General features: G+C 42.4%; 1 protein-coding gene across 5 annotated transcripts in view; it reads right to left on the bottom strand.

Annotated features, from left to right (window-relative positions):
* LOC123991379 (lethal(3)malignant brain tumor-like protein 4) overlaps positions 1–25,315 on the bottom strand; it is a 123,975-nt gene that overhangs the window by 80,485 nt on the left and 18,175 nt on the right. For 3 of the 5 annotated variants that reach the window (XM_046292918.1, XM_046292915.1, XM_046292916.1), the window contains exons 4-10: positions 23,149–23,203; positions 22,788–22,876; positions 19,945–20,049; positions 19,000–19,135; positions 18,397–18,488; positions 17,405–17,556; positions 13,231–13,307 (exon numbers count right to left, since the gene is read on the bottom strand). In XM_046292918.1, the coding sequence (XP_046148874.1) occupies positions 13,231–13,307; positions 17,405–17,556; positions 18,397–18,488; positions 19,000–19,135; positions 19,945–20,049; positions 22,788–22,876; positions 23,149–23,203 (706 nt within the window). The remainder of the gene's footprint in view (positions 1–13,230; positions 13,308–17,404; positions 17,557–18,396; positions 18,489–18,999; positions 19,136–19,944; positions 20,050–22,787; positions 22,877–23,148; positions 23,204–25,315) is intronic. The other 2 variants (XM_046292919.1, XM_046292917.1) reach the window with 1 other exon arrangement.

Raw genomic sequence — 25,315 nt, 5'->3', positions numbered from 1 at the left:
ACAAGGCAGTTAAACCCACTGTTCCTAGGCCGTCATTGTAAATAAGAATTTGTTCTTAAACTGATTTGCCTAGTTAAATAAAAAGGTTAAAAACATTTTTTTTAAACATATCGCCTGGTTGCGGAGGGAAAATATGTTTAGCTAGCGGAGATTGAGTTGTGGGAGTGAGTATTAGTGAGTGATTAGTTCTACTGGCCACTGCCTCGGTAGTTCTTGTTAAATCTGCCAAATACAGGAGAGGTAAACTAGATTCCATTCTAGTAAAAACATCAAGAGAAAATGCATGGGTGCATCTCAATAGACTAAAAGTGGCCTCCTGCTAGCAATATGGCAGATGCATCTTACTACAAGGAATTTATAACACATTAAGACAAAATATGTTCTGTGAATAGAAGCAGCTGGAAGTCTGGTAGTAAATCTGTTGGTAAAGAGCCTACAGATGGTTCAATATATGAGGTAATGATCACTTTCACAGATTCTCAGGGCAAGATATAACATAATATGAGTAAGTACACCTGTGTCTTCCTTGACTATAGGAATACGTTCCAGAGCTGCAGTTGTTCATCTGACCTAAGAACAACACTTGAGGAATCATACTGTATATGTCAGCAATGCTGAATCCATATTAAGTTAAAGGATTTGGTTTGAACACATTCCCTTCATATTGATGTTTGATGCAATCAAAAGAGAGTCACAGACAACATTGGTGAAAACTGAAGTTCACAGAAAAAATGTAAGCATTCAGGGCAATACCAGAATAAATTATTATTTTTTTGCCCCAGATGCCATCATGTTGGTATTCACAACTTCAGCCCTGGGGGGACTGCACCCGTCAAACGTTTGGACACACCTACTCATTGTCACGCCTTGGTAATTGTATTTTGTGTTTTTATTATATGTTTGGGTAGGCCAGGGTGTGACATGGGTTTATATGTTGTTTTTCGTATTGGGGTTTGTAGTTTTGGGATCGCGGCTGATTAGGGGTGTTGTATAGGCTTCGCTGCCTGAGGCGATTCTCAATCAGTCAGGTGCTTCTCGTTGTCTCCGATTGGGAACCGTATTTAGGGAGCCATAGTTTCGCTTTGTATTTCGTGGGTGATTGTTCCTGTCTCTGTTTTGTGGTCACCAGATAGGCTGTAATAGTTTCACGTTCCGTTTTGTTGTTTTTTGTATTTAGTATCAGTTATTTCATGTACCGCGTTTCTTTCATTAAAGTCATGAGTAACCAACACGCTGCATTTCGGTCCGACTCTCTTTCTTCAACAGACGAACGTCGTTACACTCATTCAAGGGTTTTTCTTTATTTTTACTATTTTCTACATTGTAGAATAATAGTGAAGACATCAAAACTATGAAATAACACATATGGAATCATGTGGTTTCCAAAAAAGGTATTAAACAAATCAGTATCAATATATTTTTGATTCTTCAAAGTAGCCACCCTTTGCCTTGATGACAGCTTTGCACACTCTTGGCATTCTCTTAACCTGCTTCACTTGGAATGCTTTTCCAACCATCTTGAAGGAGTTCCCACATATGCTGAGCACTTGTTGGCTACTTTTCCTTAACTCTGCGATCCAACTCATCCCAAACCATCTCAATTGGGTTGAGGTCGGGTAATTGTGGAGGCCAGGTCATCTGATGCAGTACTCCATCACTCTCTATTGGTCAAATAGCCTTTACACAGCCTGGAGGTGTGTTGGGTCATTATCCCGTTGAAAAACAAATGATAGTTCTACTAAGCGCAAACCAGATGGGATGGCATATCGCTGCAGAATGCTGTGGTAGGCATGCTGGTGAAGTGTGCCTTGAATTCCAAATAAATCAGACAGTGTCGCCAGAAAAGCAACCCCACACCATCACACCACCTCCTCCATGCTTTACGGTGGGAACCACACATGCAGAGACCATCCGTCCACCTACTCTGCGTCTCACAGAAAATCTCAAATTTGGACTCAGACAGATGATGTCCATTGCTCGTGTTTCTTGGCCCAAGCAAGTATCTTATTGTTATTATTGGTGTCCGTCAAGGGAAAGGGGGACACCTAGTCAGTTGTACAACTGAATGACGTCAACTGAAATGTGTCTTCCACATTTAACCCCTCTGAATCAGAGAGGTCCGGCGGGCTGCCTTTGAAATCAACATCCACGTCTTCGGCGTCCGGGAAACAGTAGGTTAACTGCCTTGATCAGGGGCAGAACGACTGATTTTTACCTTGTTAGCCTAAACAATTTGAATGTCTAGCTTTAAGTCTTACAGCTAGGTTCTAATTTGAAAGTAACTGGTTCTGCAAGTCTACCGCCCTCCCTCCACAAATACATTTTTGTTTTATTTAACTAGGAAAGTCAGTTAAGAACAAATTCTTATTTACAATGATGGCCTACCGGGGAGCAGTGGGTTCCCTGCCTTGTTCAGGGGCAGAATGACAGATTTTTACCTAGTCAGCTCAGGGATTCAATCCAGCAACCTTTCGGTTTACTGGCCCAACGCTCTATCTACTAAGCTATCTGCCGCCCCAAGTAACTTTAGTTAACTATTTGTTAACTAGTCTCACTGACTTAATAGCTTATTTTTCTACTTCTGAGATGTTTGTCATAGGTGACTTTAACCTGTCCTGGGGAACCCAAGACTCAGTCGGTTTAAAGGATTTGTAATAAGCTAAACATCCCTCCGTTGATTACCAAACCCACACAACCAAATCTGAGGGACTCTAATAAATCAACATTAATTGACCATATCTTTACAAATACGCCAGAGAAATGTGTGGCTAGTGGTGTTTTCTCCCTGGATATTAGTGATCACTTTCTATTGTCTGCATTAGATATGTTTGGTACTCCTAAGGCAAAACCATGTACAAGGAGAAAATATCAAATAAATTGTGAACAAGCTTTTTTACCATTGCGATCTTAATGGTATCTTAGATATACCGGATTCTGACATGGTTCCAAATTCACTTTATTCATGTTTTTAACAACATTGCAGATTAGCATGACTAAAAGTACTGACTCCGGCCGGGACTGGCAATCCTTCCGAGAATTGAGAAATCTGTGTAAAACTTGTAACTTTTCAAACATCTGATTATTATATTAACACTAGCTGACTGTACAGGAAATACATATAAATTCTGGAAAACTGTAAAATTATTAAAGGGTTGCACTTCCTCTACTCTTCCCTTACAAATTAATGTAGAGTCTGGCCCTATTACTGATAACATTGATATCATTAATTAATTTAAAATCAACATTTTATTTCGGCAGGCTGTCTCTTGGAAAGAACTCAAAAACCTACTCACTTTGACAATGTACTGGATGTTGCTGGGGGAATTATACTGAATAATTTTGAAAATGTCCATCAGGGATTTTCCTTTTGGCAATTCACAGACAATTAAGTCCTTGATATGTTGTTGGCATTAGACATGAAGAAATCTACAGGGGCCCACCATTTGGATCCACGTCAGCTCAAGTGTGTAGCATCCCTCATTGTGGGCCTAATAACCCACATGTTTCATTTAACATATCTACACTACCGTTCAAAGGTTTGGGGTCATTAGGAATGTCCTTGTTTTCCATGAAAACATGCAAAATGAATAGGAAATATAGTCAAGACATTGACAAGGTTATAAATAAAATTAAAATAATAGAAATAATAATTGTATCCTTCAAACTTTGCTTTCGTAAAATAATCCTCAATTTGCAGCGATTACAGCCTTGCAGACCTTTGGCATTCTAGTTGTTAATTTGTTGAGGTAATCTGAAGAGATTTCACCTCATGCTTCCTGAAGCACCTCCCACAAGTTGGATTGGCTTGCTGGGCACTTCTTACATACCATACGGTCAAGCTGCTCCCACAACAGCCAAATAGGGTTAAGATTCGGTGACTGTGCTGGCCACTCCATTATAGACAGAATACCAGCTGACTGCTTCTTCCCTAAATAGTTCTTGCATAGCTTGGAGCTGTGCTTTGGGTCATTGTCCTGTTGTATGAGGAAATTGGTTCCAATTCAGCGCCGTCCAAGGGGTATGACATGGTGTTGCAAATAGGAGTGATAGTCTTCCTTCTTCAAGATCCCTTTTACCCTGTACACATCTCCCACTATACCATCACCAAAGCACCCCCAGACCATCACATTGCCTCCACCAGGCGTGACAGATGGCGTCAAGCATTGCTCCAGCACCTTTTCAGTTTTTCTGCATCTCACGAATGTTCTTTGTGATCCGAACACCTCAAACTTAGATTAGTCTGTCCATAACACTTTTTTTCAAATCTCCTCTGTCCAGTGTCTGTGTTATTTTGCCTATCTTAATCTTTTCATTGGCCAGTCTGACATATGGCTTTTTCTTTGCAACTCTGCCTAGAAGGCCAGCATCCCAGAGTAGCCTCTTCACTGTTGATGTTGAGACTGGTGTTTTGCAGGTACTATTTAACGAAGCTGCCAGTTGAGGACTTGTGAAGCATCTGTTTCTCAAACTAGACACTAATGTACTTGTCCTTTTGCTCAGTTGTGCACCAGGGCCTACCACTCTTTCTATTCTATTTAGAGCCCGTTTGCGCTGTTCTGTAAATGGAGTAGTGAACAGCGTTGTACAAGATTTTCAGATTCTTGGCAATTTATCGCATGGAATAGCCTTCAATTCTCAGAACAACAATAGACTGACGAGTTTCAGAAGAAAGTCTTTTGTTTCTGGACATTGAGCCCACAAATGCTGACGCTAAAAATACTCAACTCAAAGGCCAGTTTTATTGCATCTTTAATCAGCACAAGTTTCCAGCTGTGTTAACATAATTGCAAAAGGGTTTTCTAATTATCAAATAGCTGATCCAAGTTTGTCACGCCCTGGCCGGAGTTCTCTTTGTTTTCTTTATTATTTTGGTTAGGCCAGGGTGTGACATGGGTGATTTATTGTGTTTCGTCTTGTCTAGGGGTTTATTAGATTTATGGGGTTGTGTTCAGTTTAGTTGTCTAGGTAAGTCTATGGTTGCCTAGAGTGGTTCTCATTCAGAGGCAGGTGGTTATCGTTGTCTCTGATTGGAAACCATATTTAGGCAGCCATATTCTTTGGGTATTTTGTGGGTGGTTGTCTCCTGTGTCAGTGTTTGTGCCACACGGGACTGTTTTCGGGTTTTCACGTTTATTGTTTTTGTAGTTATGTTCATGTTTGAGTTTTCCTATTAAAAACCATTGACACTTACCACGCTGTATTTTGGTCCTCCGATCCTTCTCGCCTCTCCTCTTCAGACGAAAAGGAGGAAATCCCTTATAGTTTATCATTTTACAAAGGCTAACAACGTGCCATTGGAACACGAGTGATAGTTGCTGATAATGGGCCTCTGTACGCCTACGTAGATATTAAAAATGTAAATCAGCCGTTTCCTGCTACAATAGTCATTTACAACATTAACATTGTCTACACTGTATTTCTGATCAATTGTGTTTAAATGGACAAAAAAGTGCCTTTCTTTCAATAACAAGGACTTTTCTAAGTGAACCAAACTTTTGAACGGTAGTGTGTGTGTGTGTGTGTGTGTGTGTGTGTGTGTGTGTGTGTGTGTGTGTGTGTGTGTGTGTGTGTGTGTGTGTGTGTGTGTGTGTGTGTGTGTGTGTGTGTGTGTGTGTGTGTGTGTGTGTGTGTGTGTGTGTGTGTGTATATATATATATATATATATATATATAGTGAGGAAATCAGTGCATGTGCTGCCACTAAGGTAGTTGATTGTTGTGATGTATAAGAGCGTCTGCTAAATGACTTAAATGTAAATGTAAATGTTGACAACTATCGTCCCATATCAAGGCTTTCTTGTTTAGTTAAGATTTTTGAATCCTTGGTGAATGTTTTTTTTGTTTGTTTAATCTGTGAACTGTATTTTGAATGTATATCAATCAGGGTTTAGACCACTGTACTATTACTGCAACACACAAGTTATAAATGATATTGGCAATGCCTTGGATGCTAAAATGAATAGTGCTGGCCTATTTCTAGTTTTGTCAAAAGCTTTTGATACAGCTGATCAGTCTCTTATAGAGTAAGTTGTCTGTGTTAGGCCTTGGTTCTGATGCCTGTTTGTGGTTTCAGAATGATCTTAGTGACAGAACTCAGGCTATTATGATAGACAGGGTTAAATGCACATTTCTTGAAGTGCTTAAAGGGGTACCCCAGTGTTGTGGAGCCGTTGTTGTTCACATTGTGTATAAATGACGTTGGAAATACTGTTCACACCTGTAACATTAATCTCTATGCAGATGACAGTTCTTTACTCCTGTGCCTCTTTAGTGCAGCAGGCCATTGGTGACCTTTAGCAGGATGTTGACTCGATGCAAAATATCTTACTGATCTTAAATTAATGTTAACTGCAAATAAAAGCAGGTTCTATGCTGTTCACTAGGTCTCGTGATGTTGACCCTGAGGACTTGCATGTTAGCACTTTAAATGGAGTCCAAGTTTCTCACTATAATTACTTGGGTGTGAAACACACATTGAAAACTTGACAAAGAAAATGAGATCTGATATTGTCACAGTTTTCCTTAGGTGAAAGAGAGTCAGACCAAAATGCGGTGTGGCTATTGCGATCCATGTTTAATGAAACAAAGTAAACACGAATCAAAAACAATAAACGTAACACGAAAACCGAAACAGCCTAATACTGGTGCAAAGTAATACAGAGACAGTAACAAGGACAATCACCCACCAACACACAGTGAAACCCAGGCTACCTAAGTATGATTCTCAATCAGAGACAACTAATGACAGCTGCCTCTGATTGAGAACCATACTACGCCAAAAAATAGAAATACCCCAAAACATAGAAAAACAAACAGACTGCCCACCAAACTCACGCCCTGACCATACTAAATAATGACAAAACAAAGGAAATAAAGGTCAGAACGTTATATATAGAAATAAATCCTGCCTCAGTTCTGAAAACAGAAGGAAAATTGTTCAAAGAACACTTCTCTCTGTAATAGATTATGATGACATTATTTATATGCACGCGGTAGCCTCTGTTTTGAAACCATTGGACTCAGTATTCCATTCAGCAATATGTTTTATCACCGGGGATGGTTTTAGGACTCATCATTATATTCTTTACTCTTCTGTCCGTAAGAAGAGAGCTGCACTCTTATTTATTTACAAAGCAGTCTTTCAGAAACTTCCTCCGCACATTACTTCATTGATTCATTTTTAGATGTACAAACGACCAAACTCGTTCTCAGGGATGGTTAACTCTAGTGATCCCTTTGGTTTGCATAGTATTGGGAAAATCTGCTTTTAGTTTAATTGCCCCTTGTGTGGAACAATACACAGAATTCCTTGCAATGAGATAATACAATTATTGATTGGAAACTTTTGTTACAGAATGAGATTGCTTTTCTTAAATATGTTTAATGTTGTGTTTTATTTGTAAACGTACACACGGCTTTCATGTTAGTTCTCATTGAGACTTACTGTTTAAAAAGGTTAATAAAAAATAAGTTTTCTAAGCAATTTTTTCCCCCCGCTTTGTCATTATGTGGAATTTGTGAGTAGATTGAAGTTGGAAATGTTTTTATTTAATCAATTTTAGAATAAGTCTGTAACGTATCAAAATCTGAATACTTTCTAAATACATTTAAATACACCATGTATATACAGCACCAATCAAAAGTTTGGACACACCTACTCATTCAAGGGTTTTTCTTTATTTTTACTATTTTCTACATTGTAGAACAATAGTTACGGACGTCAAAACTATTAAATAACACATATGGAAACATATGTAACCAAAAAAGTGTTAAACAAAAACAAATATTTTTTAGATTCTTCAAAGTAGCCACCCGTTGCCTTGATGACAACTTTGCACACTCTTGGCATTGTGTTTTATTACAAATGATGTAGTTGATGATCCCTGATAGACTGTTGGTATCTCCCAGCACCACATATACACCCCTAAAACTGCTATAGCTTAGCCAAGGACTATCGGGTCTGATAGGAGCTGAGAGAGCGAGAGAGAGAGCGCTAGCAAAAAGCGAGAGAGAGAAACCTTATTTCAAATGGTAAATTAATGCTCTCTGCACAAGGCATGGATCAAATAGTTAAAATAATGTTTTACCCAACAGCTGTGGTAACAGAAACTATAATCTGTCTCTCCCCCCTCTTCACCCCTATTTCCCTCGCTCTTCCCATTCGCTGATCTGATGCATGATGATTGTGCTTCAGAATCCATTTAACAGCACATCACCCCACTCGCTTTTAACTGGAAAAACAGATGCAGTATTGCGACACACAGGAGAATGTTAGCCGAATGGCACAACCAAGTCGCCTATTAGATTGTAGAACAGGAGAGGGAAGGAGGGAGAAGAAAATTGAGAAATAGGAGAGCGAGTGAGCCTAGAGGGTTTTGATATCCTCTCAAATGCTTCAGACTTGGAATCCTCACATTTTTGTTATTTATCAAACACTCTTATCCAGAGCAAATTACAGTTTGTGCTTTCATCTTACGATAGCTAGGTGGGACAACCACATATCACAGGAAATATGTAATTTATTGAGGAAAAGTGTATCAGCAAAGTCAGAGCTAGAAAGGAGGGGTTGGATTCAGGTGCTTTCAGAAGATGGGCAGGGTCTGCTTTCCTATCTTCAGAGGGAAGCTGGTTTCACCATTGGGGTGCCAGGACAGAGAAGAGCTCAGACTGGACTGAGCGGGAGCTGCCCTCCCGTAGGGGTGGCAGGGCCAAGAGACCAAAGGTGGCAGAATGGAGTGCTGAGGTTGGGGTTTAGGGTTTGAGCATAGCCTGAAGGTAGGGAGGGCAGTTCCTCTTGCTGCACTGTTGGCAAGCGCCATGTTCTAGTAGTGGATGTGAACTTCAACTGGAAGCCAGTGGAGTGTGCAGAGGAGTAGGGGGACATGGGACAACTTGGGAATGTTGACCAGGTGAGCTGCAGCGTTCTGGTTAAGGTTCAGGGGTTTGATGGCACAAGCAGGGAGCCCAGCTAACAGCAATAGTCCAGACCGGAGATGACAAGGACCTGCACCGCTTCCTGTGTGAGGTAAGGTTGTACTCAATGGATGGTGTAGAGCATGAACCTGCAGGAGTGAGTCACTGCTTTGATGTTTGCAGAGAACGACAAGGTGTTGTCCAGGGCCGCACAAAGGTTCTTTGCACTCTGGGAGAGCGACACTGTGGAGTTGTCAACCATGATGGAGAGGTCTTTGAGCAAGCAGGCCTTCCCCGGGAGGTAGAGAATCTCCGTCTTGTTGAGGTGATGGGCCGACATCCAAGCTGAGGTATCTGCAAGGCACACAGAGATGCGTGCGTCACCTGGGTGTCAGAAGGGGGGGAAGGAGAAAAGTAGTTGAGTGTCATCCACATAGCAATGATAGGAGAGACCATGTGAGGATATGACAGAGCCAAGTGACTTTGTGTATAGAGAGAAGAGGAGAGGGCCTAGAACCGAGCACTAGGGGTACACCAGTAGTGAGAGTACGTGATGCAGACACAGATCATCACCTGGTAGGAGCGGCCTGCCAGGTAGAACGCAATCCAAGAGTGTGTAGAGCCTGAGTCGCCCAGCCCTGAGAGCGTGCAGAGGATCTGATATTTCACAGTGTCGAAGGCAGAGGATAGATCTTGCAGGATGAGAACAGAGGAAAGAGAGCCAGCTTTGACAGTGCGGAGAGCCTCTGCGTTACAGAGAAGCAAAGTCTCGGTTGAGTGACCCGTCTTGAAGCCTGACTGGTTAGGGTCAAGAAGATCATTCTGAGAGAGTTAACAAGTGAGTTGATCAGAGACAGCACACTCAAGTGTTTTGGAATGAAAAAAATGGGATACAGGTCTATAGCTTTTGACTTCAGATGAGTCGAGTGTTGGTTTCTTTTGGAGTCAGAGGGGACGCAGCCAGGGCTCAGGGATGAGTTGATGAGGAATTGGAGGAAGATCTCCAGAGAAGTTCTGGAAAAGGAAGGATGGGGTCGAGCGGACAGGTTGTCGGGCAGGCCAGACCTCACTAGCTGCATGGTTTCATATGGAGAGAGAGGAGAAAGAGGTCAATGCATAGGGTAGTTCTGTGTGACTGGGACCAGTGGACTCAATAGGCTGAGTGAATGCAAAACAGATTTCGTCCACCTTCTTTTTAAAGTGGTTGGCAAAGTCGCCCACAGAGAGGGAGAAGGGAGGGGGGGGTACTTAGGAGGGAGGAAAAGTGAAAAAGTGTTTCCTGGAGCTAGAGGCAGAAGCTTGAAATTTAGAGCGATAGAAAGTGGCTTTAGCAGCAGATACAGAGGAAGAGAAGTTAGAGAGGAGGAAGTGAATGATAACTTCCGGAGGACCAATTTTCCTCAGCTGCCCACAGCACTGTTCTGTAAGCTCGCAATGAGTCACTCAGCCACGGAGCAGGGGGGAGAGCCATAGGATGCGGAAAGGGAGGGGAGTTGAACAGGCATAATCAGAAGACAGGAGGAAGAAGGATTTAGCAGAAGAGAGAGAGAGGATAGAAGAGGAGAGAGGAGTTGGAAACACAATAAGACATTAAAGCCACACAAAGTGAAATTCTCGACACCTCCTATACCTTTGTCCCATTTAACGTTACCCCGACAACTTTAACATATCATCGTAGCTAGATGCTGACTGCAGATGAGAAACTTTTAAATGATTGACACCATCTAGACTGACAGGAGAGCTGGTTTTATGTAAGTCTAGAGAAGAATATGAAAATATGAAGCTGGGCTGTCGAAGCGGTCAATGGATCAAACCATTCCAAATCATGAGATTAAAGCAGGGCTTGGGTCTATGTAGCTTATGTACAGTAGTATCAACTGAAAGGGAAGTGGAGGTGAATGCTGACAGGTGCAGTAAATAATATAGGAGTTTTCTAAATGTAAACATTTTTGACTGTCAATTGAATGCTTTAAAAAATAACTCATTGTGATATAACTTAACATTACTAAGTTACGTGCTGTAATGTAGTGTTCCATCATGCTATATCAACAAAAACAAGAATTGTGAAGTAAATGTTAAGATGTTTTATGCATTGAAGGGCATGTACAGTATACTATGTACTGTATTACTAAAGAACAGCTGTGATTAGGGGCAGAAGGTAGCCTAGTGGTTAGAGTGTTGGGCCAGTAACCGAATGGCTGCTAGATCAAATCCCCGAGCTGACAAGGTAAAAATCTGTCGTTCTGTCCCTGAACAAGGCAGTTAACCCACTGTTCCTAGGCTGTCATTGAAAATAAGAAATTGTTCTTAACTGACTTGCCTCATTAAATAAAGGTTCAATAATTAAGTGCCTCATTTTAGAAGTTGGCAGTTTGAAGAGACTCAAATCTAATATTTTTTTCCTGCAGTCTGAACAGCCAAAAAGTACATGGAATCAGGTATTTTAAGGCACATTTCAAACCACCTTTGAAATCAGATACAAATTTGATTCATAGCCATGCAAGTTGTGTCTAAACAGTCAAATCTGATTTCTTGTTGCTTGCTAGCTACTCTGTTAACAGTTTTGACAAGAACATGTGGGAGCTAGCTATCCTGTTAATTGTTTACAAACAAATGAGTGAATATGCTAGAAAGATCAACAGCTAGTGGACTGCTGTGGCTGGCTAGCTAGCTAGTGGACTGCTGTGGCTGGCTGGCTAGCTAGCTAGTGGACTGCTGTGGCTGGCTAGCTAGCTAGTGGACTGCTGTGGCTGGCTGTGGCTAGCTAGCTAGTGGACTGCTGTGGCTAGCTAGCTAGTGGACTGCTGTGGCTGGCTGGCTAGCTAGCTAGTGGACTGCTGTGGCTGGCTGGCTAGCTGGTGGACTGCTGTGGCTGGCTAGCTGGTGGACTGCTGTGGCTGGCTAGCTAGTGGACTGCTGTGGCTGGCTAGCTAGTGGACTGCTGTGACTGGCTAGCTGGTGGACTGCTGTAGCTGGCTAGCTGGTGGACTGCTGTGGCTGGCTAGCTGGTGGACTGCTGTGGCTGGCTAGCTAGTGGACTGCTGTGACTGGCTAGCTGGTGGACTGCTGTGACTGGCTAGCTAGTGGACTGCTGTGACTGGCTAGCTAGTGGACTGCTGTGACTGGCTAGCTGGTGGACTGCTGTGGCTGGCTAGCTAGTGGACTGCTGTGGCTGGTGGACTGCTGTGACTGGCTAGCTAGTGGACTGCTGTGACTGGCTAGCTGGTGGACTGCTGTGGCTGGCTAGCTAGTGGACTGCTGTGACTGGCTAGCTGGTGGACTGCTGTGACTGGCTAGCTAGTGGACTGCTGTGGCTGGCTAGCTGGTGGACTGCTGTGGCTGGCTAGCTGGTGGACTGCTGTGACTGGCTAGCTGGTGGACTGCTGTGACTGGCTAGCTGGTGGACTGCTGTGACTGGCTAGCTGGTGGACTGCTGTGACTGGCTAGCTAGTGGACTGCTGTGACTGGCTGGCTAGTGGACTGCTGTGACTGGCCAAAAAGGACTCGTTTTGAAAGTTGGATCATCTTATCCTTTGAGGCTTTAAAAGTGTTCTTACCACTATGATTTTGAACATTCAAAACAACTGGGAAATGTCCATGACAGGCATTATTGTCACCTTAGCTTGCTACAGAACTGAGTGATAGGAAGCACAAGTACCACCACCAATCAGTCGAGATCACTGCACACACCCCTCGTTACTATGACAACTAGTGTAGCCTTGTCATCACATGACTGCTGTCTGAACACACACAATTTGGTCACTGTTTATACAGTCAGTATTCCAAAATGGATCCCTGCCCGTTTCGCTATAAAGCTAAGGGATGGGGCTGGAGAAATGTAACCCAGCTCAAATTCAAACAGCGCTAAGGACTGACCATCCATGATATCAAATGTATAGTTTCAACCATGTTTTGAGGCTATAGTGTTTGTTTACATACATACATATTTTGGGTTCTGTTGGGGTACATCAGATGAACTAAGCTCATAAGGCATTTATAAGTAAAATTCTTCAAGAATCAATGGGCATATATAATTATGTCCAAAAATGGATGCAGCAACCAAGAATTCTAGCTTTAAATAAGTAGGGGGTGGAAGGGGACAATACCAGCAAATTAGAGGGGAAATGAAATTGATTGCTTGAGTATTGGGGCAGCAGGGTAGCCTAGTGGTTAGAGCGTTGGACTTGTAACGAAAGGTTGCAAGATCGAATCCCCGAGCTGACAACGTAAAAATCTACTGTTCTAGTCACACCGCATCCAAAGTGACTTTCACACAACACATGTATACAGTATTGTATCTACTAGGCAAGCTACTCACCCTGAGGTGCAGTGAGAGGTCGTCCGTGGTCCTGGCACCAGCCCACTGGGTGGATGTGAGGGCTGCTGGCATCACACCTAAAATGCACATCAACACTATAACTCTAAATTTGTTTCTTATTGATTTTGAATTTAATGTAATATTGTTCTTGTCTATTACTGTTCTGTACTTTGTCATGTATTTGTACATTTATGTGGACCCCAGGAAGAGTCCCAACAAAATAAACCAAACACACACTACTAAACCACAGCATACAGTACATTATCTTCCTACATACACACACTTCCTCAACTAAACACACACACATATTTCAATCCTCCTGGGGAAGCACATAACAATAACCTCAACATGCAATTTGCATTTAAAATACAAAGTTTGTGACCGGGAGAATATTGCAATGGGGCTCCGACGAGAGGTTCTGGGAATGGATTCTCAATCCTTGTAACCCGTGCGGTTATTAAATATTAGCGATAGCGATGTTTCTGTGCAACTTTGACGTTCAATTTTCTCTCAAGATTGCCAAACAATTTGGTATGTTGATGTAGTGCCCATCGGTTATGAATCTTTCCACTTCTGTGTTGAGAAGTCGTGTTTTTACAGTTGGTTCCTGATTTTACCCCCCTAGTCGATTGACGCACTGGTGCATAATAAATAAATAAAATACTAATAAAAATCACCATCAAAATCTGTCAGTTTAAGCTCGAGATATGTTCTTTCATTTTATTTTTTGCATTGGATGCGTCTCAATCCACCACATCCGCCGATATCGCACTTCCACAAAGGGCCGCGATATCGGCGGATTGCAGTACCCCATGAAAAAAAATCTGCTGTTTTTTTGTAGAATGAATAAACTTTTAATAGTGCCCTGGGCCTTTACTAGTCCTGTATTAGAGGACCAATATAGCCGTCTGTAGCACGGGCTACATTGTGAGGGTGGAGAGACATGCATCTTTGTTCCAGCTAAACTTGAACAGGACAGTAAGCCTAACTACCTTTTAAAAAGTGTGTTTCAAAAAATAAAAACGCTTTATCGTCACCAGATAGGTGCAGTGAAATGTGTTGTTCTCATGAAGATCTACGACAGCCGTATTAGACTGAAAGATAAGGTCATTTCATCAAACTTGAGAGGCTCCCCGCGCTTATTAATTGCTCATTCAACATATTGGTTGCTACTTCCCTCAATCCAATTTGAACCGTTTCCCTTCCTAACTGATTTATATTCCCTGAGGTCAACCAGAAATGTTTCCTTGGCCAAATATTCCCAGATTTTCAAATAAAAAAAAGGCCACACGTGATGCCATATGTTTTTTATCATGTAGGCTACACTGTCCTGCAAAATCATCCTGTTGTCCCACATTTGGGTATTTTAAAATGTGGTCACTCGGTTTGACCTACAAACTATTATGACCACTCTATGGAAAGGGGAGACTCTCAGGATGACCCCAACAAGTGTCACTGGACTCGTCTGAAGGTAACCGATACTGGGTTTAAAAAATGTATGAAGGTAGATTTGTGCCGACCCAAAAACAAGGGGTTCAATGCGTTTCTCTGGGCTACAGTAACAAAGGCTAAATATTTAATCAAATACTTATTTTATTTATTTTTTATACCTAAAGGGGTCAAAACATTCCAAATCAAATAGCAGAATGAGCCATAGTATGAAGATCTTAAAACAATTCCATGTCAGCTTAGAAACAGCTTAGAAACCAACAACATAATCCTTCAAAGTATAAAGAGCACCAAAAACAACTAACCATGAGCCTTAGTGTTTCTACCACCACAAAAACTGACCCTGGGTCTGTTCTAAAGTGACTGGAAAATTTGGTCAGATGCACCTGTGACAGTGCTATTGAGTGCCATTTTGTGTTTGCGAACAGATCTCATGGTTTATTTTAGGGCTGTGTCTGATAACTTAGCTCGCTAACAGAAATTGGAATGCAACATCACACCTAACCAACAACCGCCATGTTTCTCAATTTCAAAGGAAAGATTCCATTGGTCACGTGACTTGTATATGCTCTGTGATTGGACAATACAGAGCACAACGCTGTATGGGATACGTTTACACCCAAACTCTGGTATGCCCCTAACTCTGGAATGTACACAGTCTTGTTGACTTTTCTTTCAAATATCACAGTTCTTTAAATGCGAATACTAATCTTTTGAATTAATGCTTCATCCAGGAGATTTTTGTACCTAGTCAATGTTTGGAACACCGCAACCAGCATGTTGTTGAAATGTGTATGCTAAAAATGAGTGGGTGTGTCAGTTCCGGAACCATAACTGCGAAAAGAGGGGTGGGCCCATCTGAGAGAGGGGGGCGGGCCCATCTGAGAGAGGGGGGTGGGCCCATCTAGGAGAGGGGGGCGGGCCGGCTAGATTAACATCTACCTACATACACATGCAATCACACAACAAGTGCAATTCCATTAGATTTCTGTGTGCTTTGAAATGATACATCAGCGGTGCTATTCTGCTGAATAGCCCAGTTGCACAGAGTGAAGGCTTGCCTGACTGCTGTCCCTTGGGCACTATAATTTGACCAAGAATCCCACAAATCCCCTTTGGTGAGCGTAGCGGAGTGGCTGAGAGAGTGAATCTGTGTGCGGGGAATGTGTGTGCGTATGTGTGTGTATGTGTGAGAATAACCAATCATGGGGTGCACCGAGTGAACGATTTCCAGATTGCTGTCCCTTGGGCACTATAATTTGACCAAGAATCCAATACATGCTCTCTGGTGAGTGTAACGGACTGGCTGAGAGTGAATCTGTGTGCGTGTGTGTGTACATGCAAGTGTGTTGTGCTTGTGTGCAAGTTAAACTGTGAGTGTAGGTGTACATCTGGGTGCGTGTGAATGCAATGAGCTGTGGCGAACCCATGCTTTCTGTGAGGCAAGGAGGCTAGGAAGCTAGCAGATTCTCCTCTTGGAAAGTCTCCGTAAGACATGAAAAAAGGAGGGGAAAAAGGACAAATACAATAACCACTGCAAAATATTGTGTGTGTGTGTGTGTGTGTGTGTGTGTGTGTGTGTGTGTGTGTGTGTGTGTGTGTGTGTGTGTGTGTGTGTGTGTGTGTGTGTGTGTGTGTGTGTGTGTGTGTGTGTGTGTGTGTGTGTGTGTGTGTGTGTGTGTGTGTGTGTGTGTATATACGCACGCACGCACGCACGCACACACATTGTGCGTACGTAAGCACGCACGCACGCACACACACACACACACACAAAATAGTACATCAATTACAAAACAACATTAAGGTGTAATCTATCAATTACTGACACTAAACATCAGTAAGCATATGGCCCTGTCCGGGAGTGTCATCAGATGGGGTCACAGTGTCTCCTGACCCCTCCTGTCTCAGCCTCCAGTATTTGTGCTGCAGTAGTTTATGTGTCGGGGGGCAAGGGTCAGTTTGTTATATCTGGAGTACTTCTTCTGTCCTATCTGGTATCCTGTGTGAATTTAAGTATGCTCTCTCTAATTCTCTCTTTCTCTCTCTCTGAGGACCTGAGCCCTAGGACCATGCCCCAGGACTACCTGGCATGATGACTCCTTGCTGTCCCCAGTCCACCTGGCCGTGCTGCTGCTCCAGTTTCAACTGATCTGCATGTGATTATTATTATTTGACCATGCTGGACATTTATGAACATTTGAACATCTTGGCCATGTTCTGTTATAATCTCCACCCGGCACAGCCAGAAGAGGACTGGCCACCCCACATAGCCTGGTTCCCCTCTAGGTTTATTCCTAGGTTTTGGCCTTTCTAGGGAGTTTTTCCTAGCCACCGTGCTTCTACACCTGCATTGCTTGCTTCTTTAGGCTGGGTTTCTGTACAGCACTTTGAGATATCAGCTGATGTATGAAGGGCTATATAAATAGATTTGATTTGAGTTGATTGCATGTCTCATCTGGCTAGAACTTGATGAAAACACCTTCTCAACCTCAGGTTTGATTTCCACAACGGACTTAGTTTAACAGTCAAGGTAGAAACGAGGAAGCCAACATACAAAAGCTAGACACGTTTCAAACCGAGGAGACAAAATGTATAATTCTGTAATTTCCCCCCACACACACATGCTCACAGTGTGGACATTTAATTTTCCAATTTCTCATCAACTCACAAAAATCTAATATCAAAAGAATGGAAAACAGTTTGAATTGAATGACTGGTGTCTCACCAGTAGTCGTAGGTGTCGTCCCAGTTGTCAAAGTGAACCAGGAAGCGATTGTCCATGATGTCGGCCACCGAGGCCACACACACCAGGCACGGGTTCTTCCTGTCCACTGCCTCCAGTTTCATGCCCACCTGAAACTTAGAGGTGCTCGTGGTCTGTGGACACACACAGAGACACATCAGTAAGGGCTCAAATATTATTTCTATGACACTGACTGATCAGGTGAATCCAGGTGAAAGCTCCGATCCCTTAATGATGTCACTTGTTAAATCTACTTCAAATCAATTGAGACATGGATTGTGTACAGCACTTTGAGATATCAGCTGATGTACGAAGGGCTATATAAATAAATTTGATTTGATTTGAATGTGTGCCATTCAGAGGGTGAATGGGAAAGACAAAAGATTTAAGTGCCTTTGAACAGAGTATGGTAGTAGGTGCCAGGCGCACCAGTTTGTGTCAAGAACTGCAACGCTGCTGGGTTTTTCACGCTCAACAGTGTCCTGTGTGTATCAAGAATGGTCCACGACCCAAAGGACATCCAGCCAACTTGACACAACTGTGGGAAGCATTGGAGTCAACATGGGCCAACATCTCTGTAGAACGCTTTCGACCCCTTGTAGAGCTCATGCCCTCATTAATTGAGACTGGTCTGAAGGCAAAAAGTGGAGTACAACTCAATATTAGGAAGGTGTTCTTAATGGTTTGAACACTCAGTGTATATTGTCTTATACGCCAATCAATTCCCTTCATTAAAGTCATACAGTACCTCTCAGTCAATCTTTATTTGAGCTTTTGCCACTAAAAAAAAAAACCCTACAGAAAGTAAAGCGGTGTTTCTTTGAAGCATTGTGGGAGGAGCTTTACAACAGCCACTGGGACACATTGTTCTGTTCTGCTGTGTGAATGAAGGTCAGCTTTTGGCCCCAGGCGTCCTTTCAGAAGAAAGAAGCACTAAGCTGATGTTGACTCCCACAACCCGACCAAGCACTTACACTGTTATGAGATTCAAACAGATTCTGTGGTGCAGCTGGAGCGTTACAAGACTCTTGGTATTTATCCCAGTTAAACTCGACTTCGTTGTAGCCTGAAAAAAAAAAATTGTGCAGGAAAATAGGAAGAGGGTGGAGAAAGGAGAGAGAAAATAAAATGCGATTAGGGTTGTGAAAAATATTGCTGTGCCAGGCACATTACATGATTCCCAACAGACTGCCGTGTATTAGCACTAAATGCTGATGGTGTGGAAATAAGACGAGGCCCTTGTAAGAAAATTAACCATGCATAGTTTAAAGATCATTCTCCTGTTATGTGTTGAAGTCTATCGCATTAGAATCAAACAAGCACAAGCTCTTACACAGAAGCAATACAATTATATCAAAACAGACAAAAGTGAACAGCTGAAGGGACCTTTCACACTACTGAGCCAAACCGAGCTGTACTGAGCTGCCCTGGCTATGCATCCACCATAGTTGCTTGCCTTGAACCATGTTGACAAGGACCATGTGAAAATAATATATTGGTTTGGGTCAGCATGATTAGTTACAGTGAAACGGGGAAAGAGAAAAGGGGTAACACTGTGCCAATCTTCTGTAGATCACCTTTTGGTGGGTGGAGCTTGTGTCCTGTCGACTCGCACCATCCGGCTGGCCTGATGTCGGCAGAGTCGGCGTTTAACCAGAAGTCATAGCATTCAGAGTAGCCGTCGATGTGGAGCCGCAATCGGTAGCCAATCACCTTTGAAAAACAAAATGCAGTAAATATATGTATGGATGTACATGCAGTCCCTATCCCAAAACGACAATCCACAGCACAATGTCATCCCGCTCCGTCTTCCCATGACTATTGCAGTAAGCTACTTGCATGGCCTTGCACTTAACAGTTGGTTTCTGTTCCACTGTGAATTATATATAAGAGGAGACTTTACATATAATTCCATTTTTGCTAATGGAAATACAACAGCGACAGCTAACGTAAATCTTGTATATTTGGAAAGTGGTCGATGTGATACGCAGATTCCAAGTGCTTAGGTAATGACTCGTGACAATTTTAACACAAAAGGGATGGCATAAAAAGATCATTGAAAACACAAAACTACCAAGGTCCTCGTCAGTAACAGTTATAGACAAGAATTTCCCCCATCCACAACAGTGCTGTCTGGACTTCAAATCACACACCCAGTTAAAGTGTGTGACACGCCCAGTGTGCTGGGAGAGCCCTTGGTGTGACATGCCCAGTGTGCTGGGAGAGCCCTTGGTGTGACACGCCCAGTGTGCTGGGAGAGCCCTTGGTGTGACACGCCCAGTGTGCTGGGAGAGCCCTTGGTGTGACACGCCCAGTGTGCTGGGAGAGCCCTTGGTGTGACACGCCCAGTGTGCTGGGAGAGCCCTTGGTGTGACACGCCCAGTGTGCTGGGAGAGCCCTTGGTGTGACACGCCCAGTGTGCTGGGAGAGCCCTTGGTGTGACACGCCCAGTGTGCTGGGAGAGCCCTTGGTGTGACACGCCCAGTGTGCTGGGAGAGCCCTCCCTCTATCCTGCAGCTCACCTCTGCCACAGACAGGACACAGAACATGGAGGGGTGGAGAGGGTCGATCCCCTCCAGCCTCATCCCAGCCTTGAAGCCACTTCTGCTCGAGGGGAACGACTGGGCCTGGGATGGAGGGAGAGAGAGGAAGATAAAGGGAGAGAGAGTGGGAGAACATAAGAATGAGAAAGTGTGATGAGACAACAATGGACATACAGAGAGAAAAGTAAATGAGAGGAGGAAGGGAGAGAGAGAAAGTGAGAGACAATAAGGATAGAGAGTATAGGACAGAGCAGAGCTATCAAAAAAGGAGATAACGAAACGACCAACAGGAGACCAGGAGAACAAACCCAAATGTTGATGAATAAAATATCCTCTCTCGAAAACCAAAACCCATCCTAGGAAATTTAACTCTAGAAATCCAAACCTATACATTTACTATGAAACATAACATTATTGTGCTTCCATTTTCATGGAGGCTGAACCCCCACGCTCAAGTGTGTCCCGGCAGCGCAGTTGCCGTGGAAATGTGTTTGTGCCTCCGATGGAACAGATGTCCTGTCAAATCCCTCCACAGAAAAATTAATACAGTACGCTGCACCGAGTGTTTGTAGCAAAGGACTTAGTCCAGTGTAAATCATTGTTATGGAGATAGATATGGGGGAGGGGCATAGGCAACACTGTGGGGGGGGGGGTCTTGATACTGTAAACATTTAAGGGTCTTATGGGGATGGGTGGCATAGGCAACACTGATGGGGGGGGGGGGTCTTGATACTGTAAACATTTAAGGGTCTTAAGGAGAGAGATATGGGAAATGATGTAAATATATCACTAGCCACTTCAAACAATGCTACCTTATATAATGTTACTTACCCTACATTATTCATCTCACATGCATACGTATATACTGTACTCTATATCATCGACTGCATCCTTATGTAATACATGTATCACTAGCCACTTTAACTATGCCACTTTGTTTACTTTGTCTACATACTCATCTCATATGTATATACTGTACTCGATACCATCTACTGTATGCTGCTCTGTACCATCACTCATTCATATATCCTTATGTACATATTCTTTATCCCCTTACACTGTGTATAAGACAGTAGTTTTGGAATTGTTAGTTAGATTACTTGTTGGTTATCACTGCATTGTCGGAACTAGAAGCACAAGCATTTCGCTACACTCGCATTAACATCTGCTAACCATGTGTATGTGACAAATAAAATTTGATTTGATTTGAAAAAGATTTGATTTGGAGGGGGGGGGGCATAGGCAACACTGGGGAGGGGGTCTTTATACTGTAAACATTTAAGGGTCTTAAGGAGAGAGATATGGGGGAGGGGGGGGGTGTCTTGATAATTTAAACATTTAAGGGTCAAGTCTCAAATCCTTGCTTAATCTACACTGCGGTCAAATAGTTGTGCTGTGTCCATTCTCAAATTCACAGTCATTAGAAACAATGGGGACATCCTTGTGTCCACCACCACACACACCCACCCACCCACAGGCATGAGCACACACACATAGTGTGATTTTCATCTATTTCGCAGGCCCTTGTCGACCCATTAGAAATAAGTCCTGCAGAAAAGCAGTAGGAAAGGGGAGGATCTGTGATTTCTCCGCAGTTTTAGCACATGGTCCTCCCCCTCTCATCTGAAATCTGGCTGTGTGATCTACAACTCCAGCTACTGCGATAGGGAAACTATTTCATCAAGGACAACTGGTTGCAATTTGCTTTGTTCTAAAATAAATTAAATAAAACATTAAATCACTTGGAGAAAATACACAACATGAACAAAAGTATGTGGACACCTGCTCAGCCAAAACCTCAATTCAAAATCATAGGCATTAATATGGAGTTGGTCCCCCCTTTGCTGCTATAATAGCCTCCACTCTTCTGGGAAGGCTTTCCACTAGATGTTGGAACATTGCTGCAGGGACTTGCTTCCATTCAGTCACAAGAGCATTAATGAGGTCGGGCACTGATGTTGGGCGATTAGGCCTGGCTTGCAGTCGGCGTTCCAATTCATCCCTAAGGTGTTCAATGGGTTTTGAGGTCAGGGCTCTGCGCAGGCCAGTCAAGTTCTTCCACACTGATCTCAATAAACCATTTCTTTATGGGAACGGGAGCATTGTCATTCTGAAACAGCAACGGTCCTTCCCCAAAGTATGTGGACACACATTAAAACAAATATGTTGCCGCAATGTTGCAAGCACAGAATCGTCTAGAGTGTCATCGAATGGTATAGCGTTTAGATTTCCCTAGCCCAAAACCATGAAAAACAGACCCAGACTATCGTTTGTCCTCCACCAAACTTTACAGTTGGCACTATGCATTGGTGCAGGTAGCGTTCTCCTGGCATCCACCAAACTCAGATTTTTCTGTCAAACTGCCAGATGGTGAAGCGTTTCCTTCTGCTTCGGAGTCTAATGGAGGCAAGCTTTACAACACTCCAGCCGATGCTTGGCTGAACTTGGGCTTATGTGCGGCTGCTCTGCATCTTTTGAAGGGACGTCCACATACTTTTGTATATAGTGTACCTTTGCATAGTCCAGTAAACTATATACTGTACAGTAGGTCCTTAACATCCTTCCTTTTAAATCAACAGACCATGTTTAACATCAAGCAGCTGGCTTATGGCCTTTAAATGCAAATCATAGCTTTGGTGGCCTGTATTCTAGTTTAGGAAATTACATCTCGGACTGAAAACAGACAAACATGGGGAACTACCTGGACATTTTCATTGTCTGCTACAACATGTTCCGTTGTTACGGTGTGCCCTAATATATAGGGCTCTCGTGTCAAGCTTTAGTAGTAGATATACCTACTGGTTGATGAAGGTGACGCTTACCTCAGTGAACAGTCTGAGGGGAACTGCTATGGCCTTCTCCTCTCCCAGGTACTGATCCCATGACCAGGCCTTCTTCCTACCAATCACTGCTACCACACCACACTCTGAGTTACATCTCTACTTATGATAGCACAAGCCAGATTCCAGGACACACATCCTAGTCTAAAAACTTCACTCAATAGAGAATCCCTGTGTGTAAATATACATCCATACTCTACAGTACATAGCATATGCCAGCCATTATCATTTGATATCACTTTAAAACATACTCGGTGCATTCATATCAATAACCAGTAGTATTTTAGTATTCAGTTATGATCTGATTGTTGTTATTAGCAGCATTTCCATTTCCAGAGTTTACCTTGTGTGCTGGTCACTTTGTTCTTCATTTTTGCTGCGTCCTCTTTTGGTCGCTCCTGAAATAACACAGTTGTTACAGGTATAGAATCTTAATTCGATCACTGTCGTCTTAATTTGATCACTCGGTTGTCACAGAGAATTTTCCTACAGAGCAGGAAATGCAACAACAACAAAAAAATATTCTAAACTTTGTAATTTCCACTTTAAAAAAGTGAGAAATGAATCCAAAATAAAAATGCATCAATCCATACAAAAATGTCCATTAATTATAATCTACATAATAATTCACATTTCCTGTTTCTGCAGGATCATTATTTATGCTGTGAGAAACTGGGAAAATGAAGATAGGACATCTATAGTTGATGAAAGAGACTTGAGTAACACTACAAAAGGCCCAGTGCAGTCAAAAACGTGATTGTCCTGTGATTAAAATAGTATTCAGACCCCTTGACTTTTTCCACATTTTGTTACGTTACAGCCTTATTCTTATTGATTCATTCATTTTTGCTAAATCATAAAAAAATAAACTAAAATACACATTAACTTAAGTATTCAGACCCTTTACTCAGTACTTTGTTGAAGCACCTTTGGCAGTGATTACAGCATCAAGTCTTCCCGGGTATGATGTTACAAGCTTGGCACACCTGTATTAGCGGAGTTTCTTCAGTTTTTTTTATTTTATTTTAAATATTTTCTACATTGTAGAATGATAGTGAAGACATCAAAACTATGAAATAACACCTATGGAATCATGTAGTAACCGAAACAAAGTGTTAAACAAAACCAAATATATTTTATATTTGAGATTCTTCAAATAGCCACCCTTTGCCTTGACAGCTTTGCACACTCTTGGCATTTTTTAATACATTTGCAAAAATGTCATTATGGGGTGTTGTGTGTAGATCATTTAAAAAAACAATTTAATCAATTTTAGAAATAGGCTGTAATGTAACAAAATGTGGAAAAAGTCAAGGGGTCTGAATACTTTCTGAAGGCACTCTATTATGCTGAATTGTAATGTTGAGTACATTGACCTCTGGTACCTTGGCATTAGGTTCCCAAAGTTGGGTTTGCATCTAACAAGGTGAAAATAAATGATGCAGCTATTAAGGCTACCTGTCACTTTATATGAGATTAATTTCTGTTCATTTCAAAAAGAGACATGAATTTAGAACATAATTCTCCCGAGATGTCAATCACAAGTTGAAATGTTGCAGGGTCACCCCCATCCCTGCCTCCAAATTACAGAAAAGCTGTTGCAATTTAGAATTTTCTTCAGAGGGGGAGAAGAGTAGCTGAGGATGAGGAGAAGAGCAGCTGCCAAAAAGCTTCCTCATGCCAGGTGACAGAAAAGGAAGAAGATCATTTTCTTCAACTGCTTACAAAGCAAGAGTTCTCACAGAGATAGCAAACACAGCTTTGTAGTTGGGCTGGGTTCCTCTGGCAATATAACTAGAACTCCCTGTCTTAGGTCAGTTAGGATCACCAATTTATTTTAAGAATGTGAAATGTCAGAATAATAGTAGAGAGAATGATTTATTTCAGCTTTAATTTATTTCATCACATTCCCAGTGAGTCAGAAGTATACATACACTCAATTAGTATTTGGTAGCAACATGCTTAAATTGTTTAACTTGGGTCAAACATTTTGGGTAGCCTTCCACATCTTTCCCACAATAGGTTGGGTGAATTTTAGCCCATTCCTCCTGACAGAGATGGTGTAACTGAGTCAGGTTTGTAGGCCTCCTTGCTCGCACATGCTTTTTCAGTTCTGCCCACAAATGTTCAATAGGATTGAGGTCAGGGCTTTGTGATGGCCACTTCAATACCTTGACTTTGTTGTCCTTAAGCCATTTTGCAACAACTTTAGAAGTATGCTTGGGGTCATTGTCCATTTGGAAGACCCATTTATGACCAAGCTTTAACTTCCTGACTGATGTCTTGAGATGTTGCTTCAATATATCCACATCATTTTCCCTTCTTCATGATGCCATCTATTTTGTGAAGTTCACCAGTGCCTCCTGCAGCAAAGCACCCCCACAACATGATGCTGCCACCCCCGTGCCTCATGGTTGGGAGGGTGTTCTTCGGCTTGCAAGCATCCCCTTTTTTCCTTCAAACATAACGATGGCCATTCCTTCTATTTTTTGTAAAGGCACAGTCAACTT

The sequence above is a fragment of the Oncorhynchus gorbuscha genome, linkage group LG12 (genome assembly GCF_021184085.1).
Source record: "Oncorhynchus gorbuscha isolate QuinsamMale2020 ecotype Even-year linkage group LG12, OgorEven_v1.0, whole genome shotgun sequence".
NCBI lineage: Eukaryota > Metazoa > Chordata > Actinopteri > Salmoniformes > Salmonidae > Oncorhynchus > Oncorhynchus gorbuscha.
This window is presented reverse-complemented; position numbering and strand designations above follow the sequence as displayed.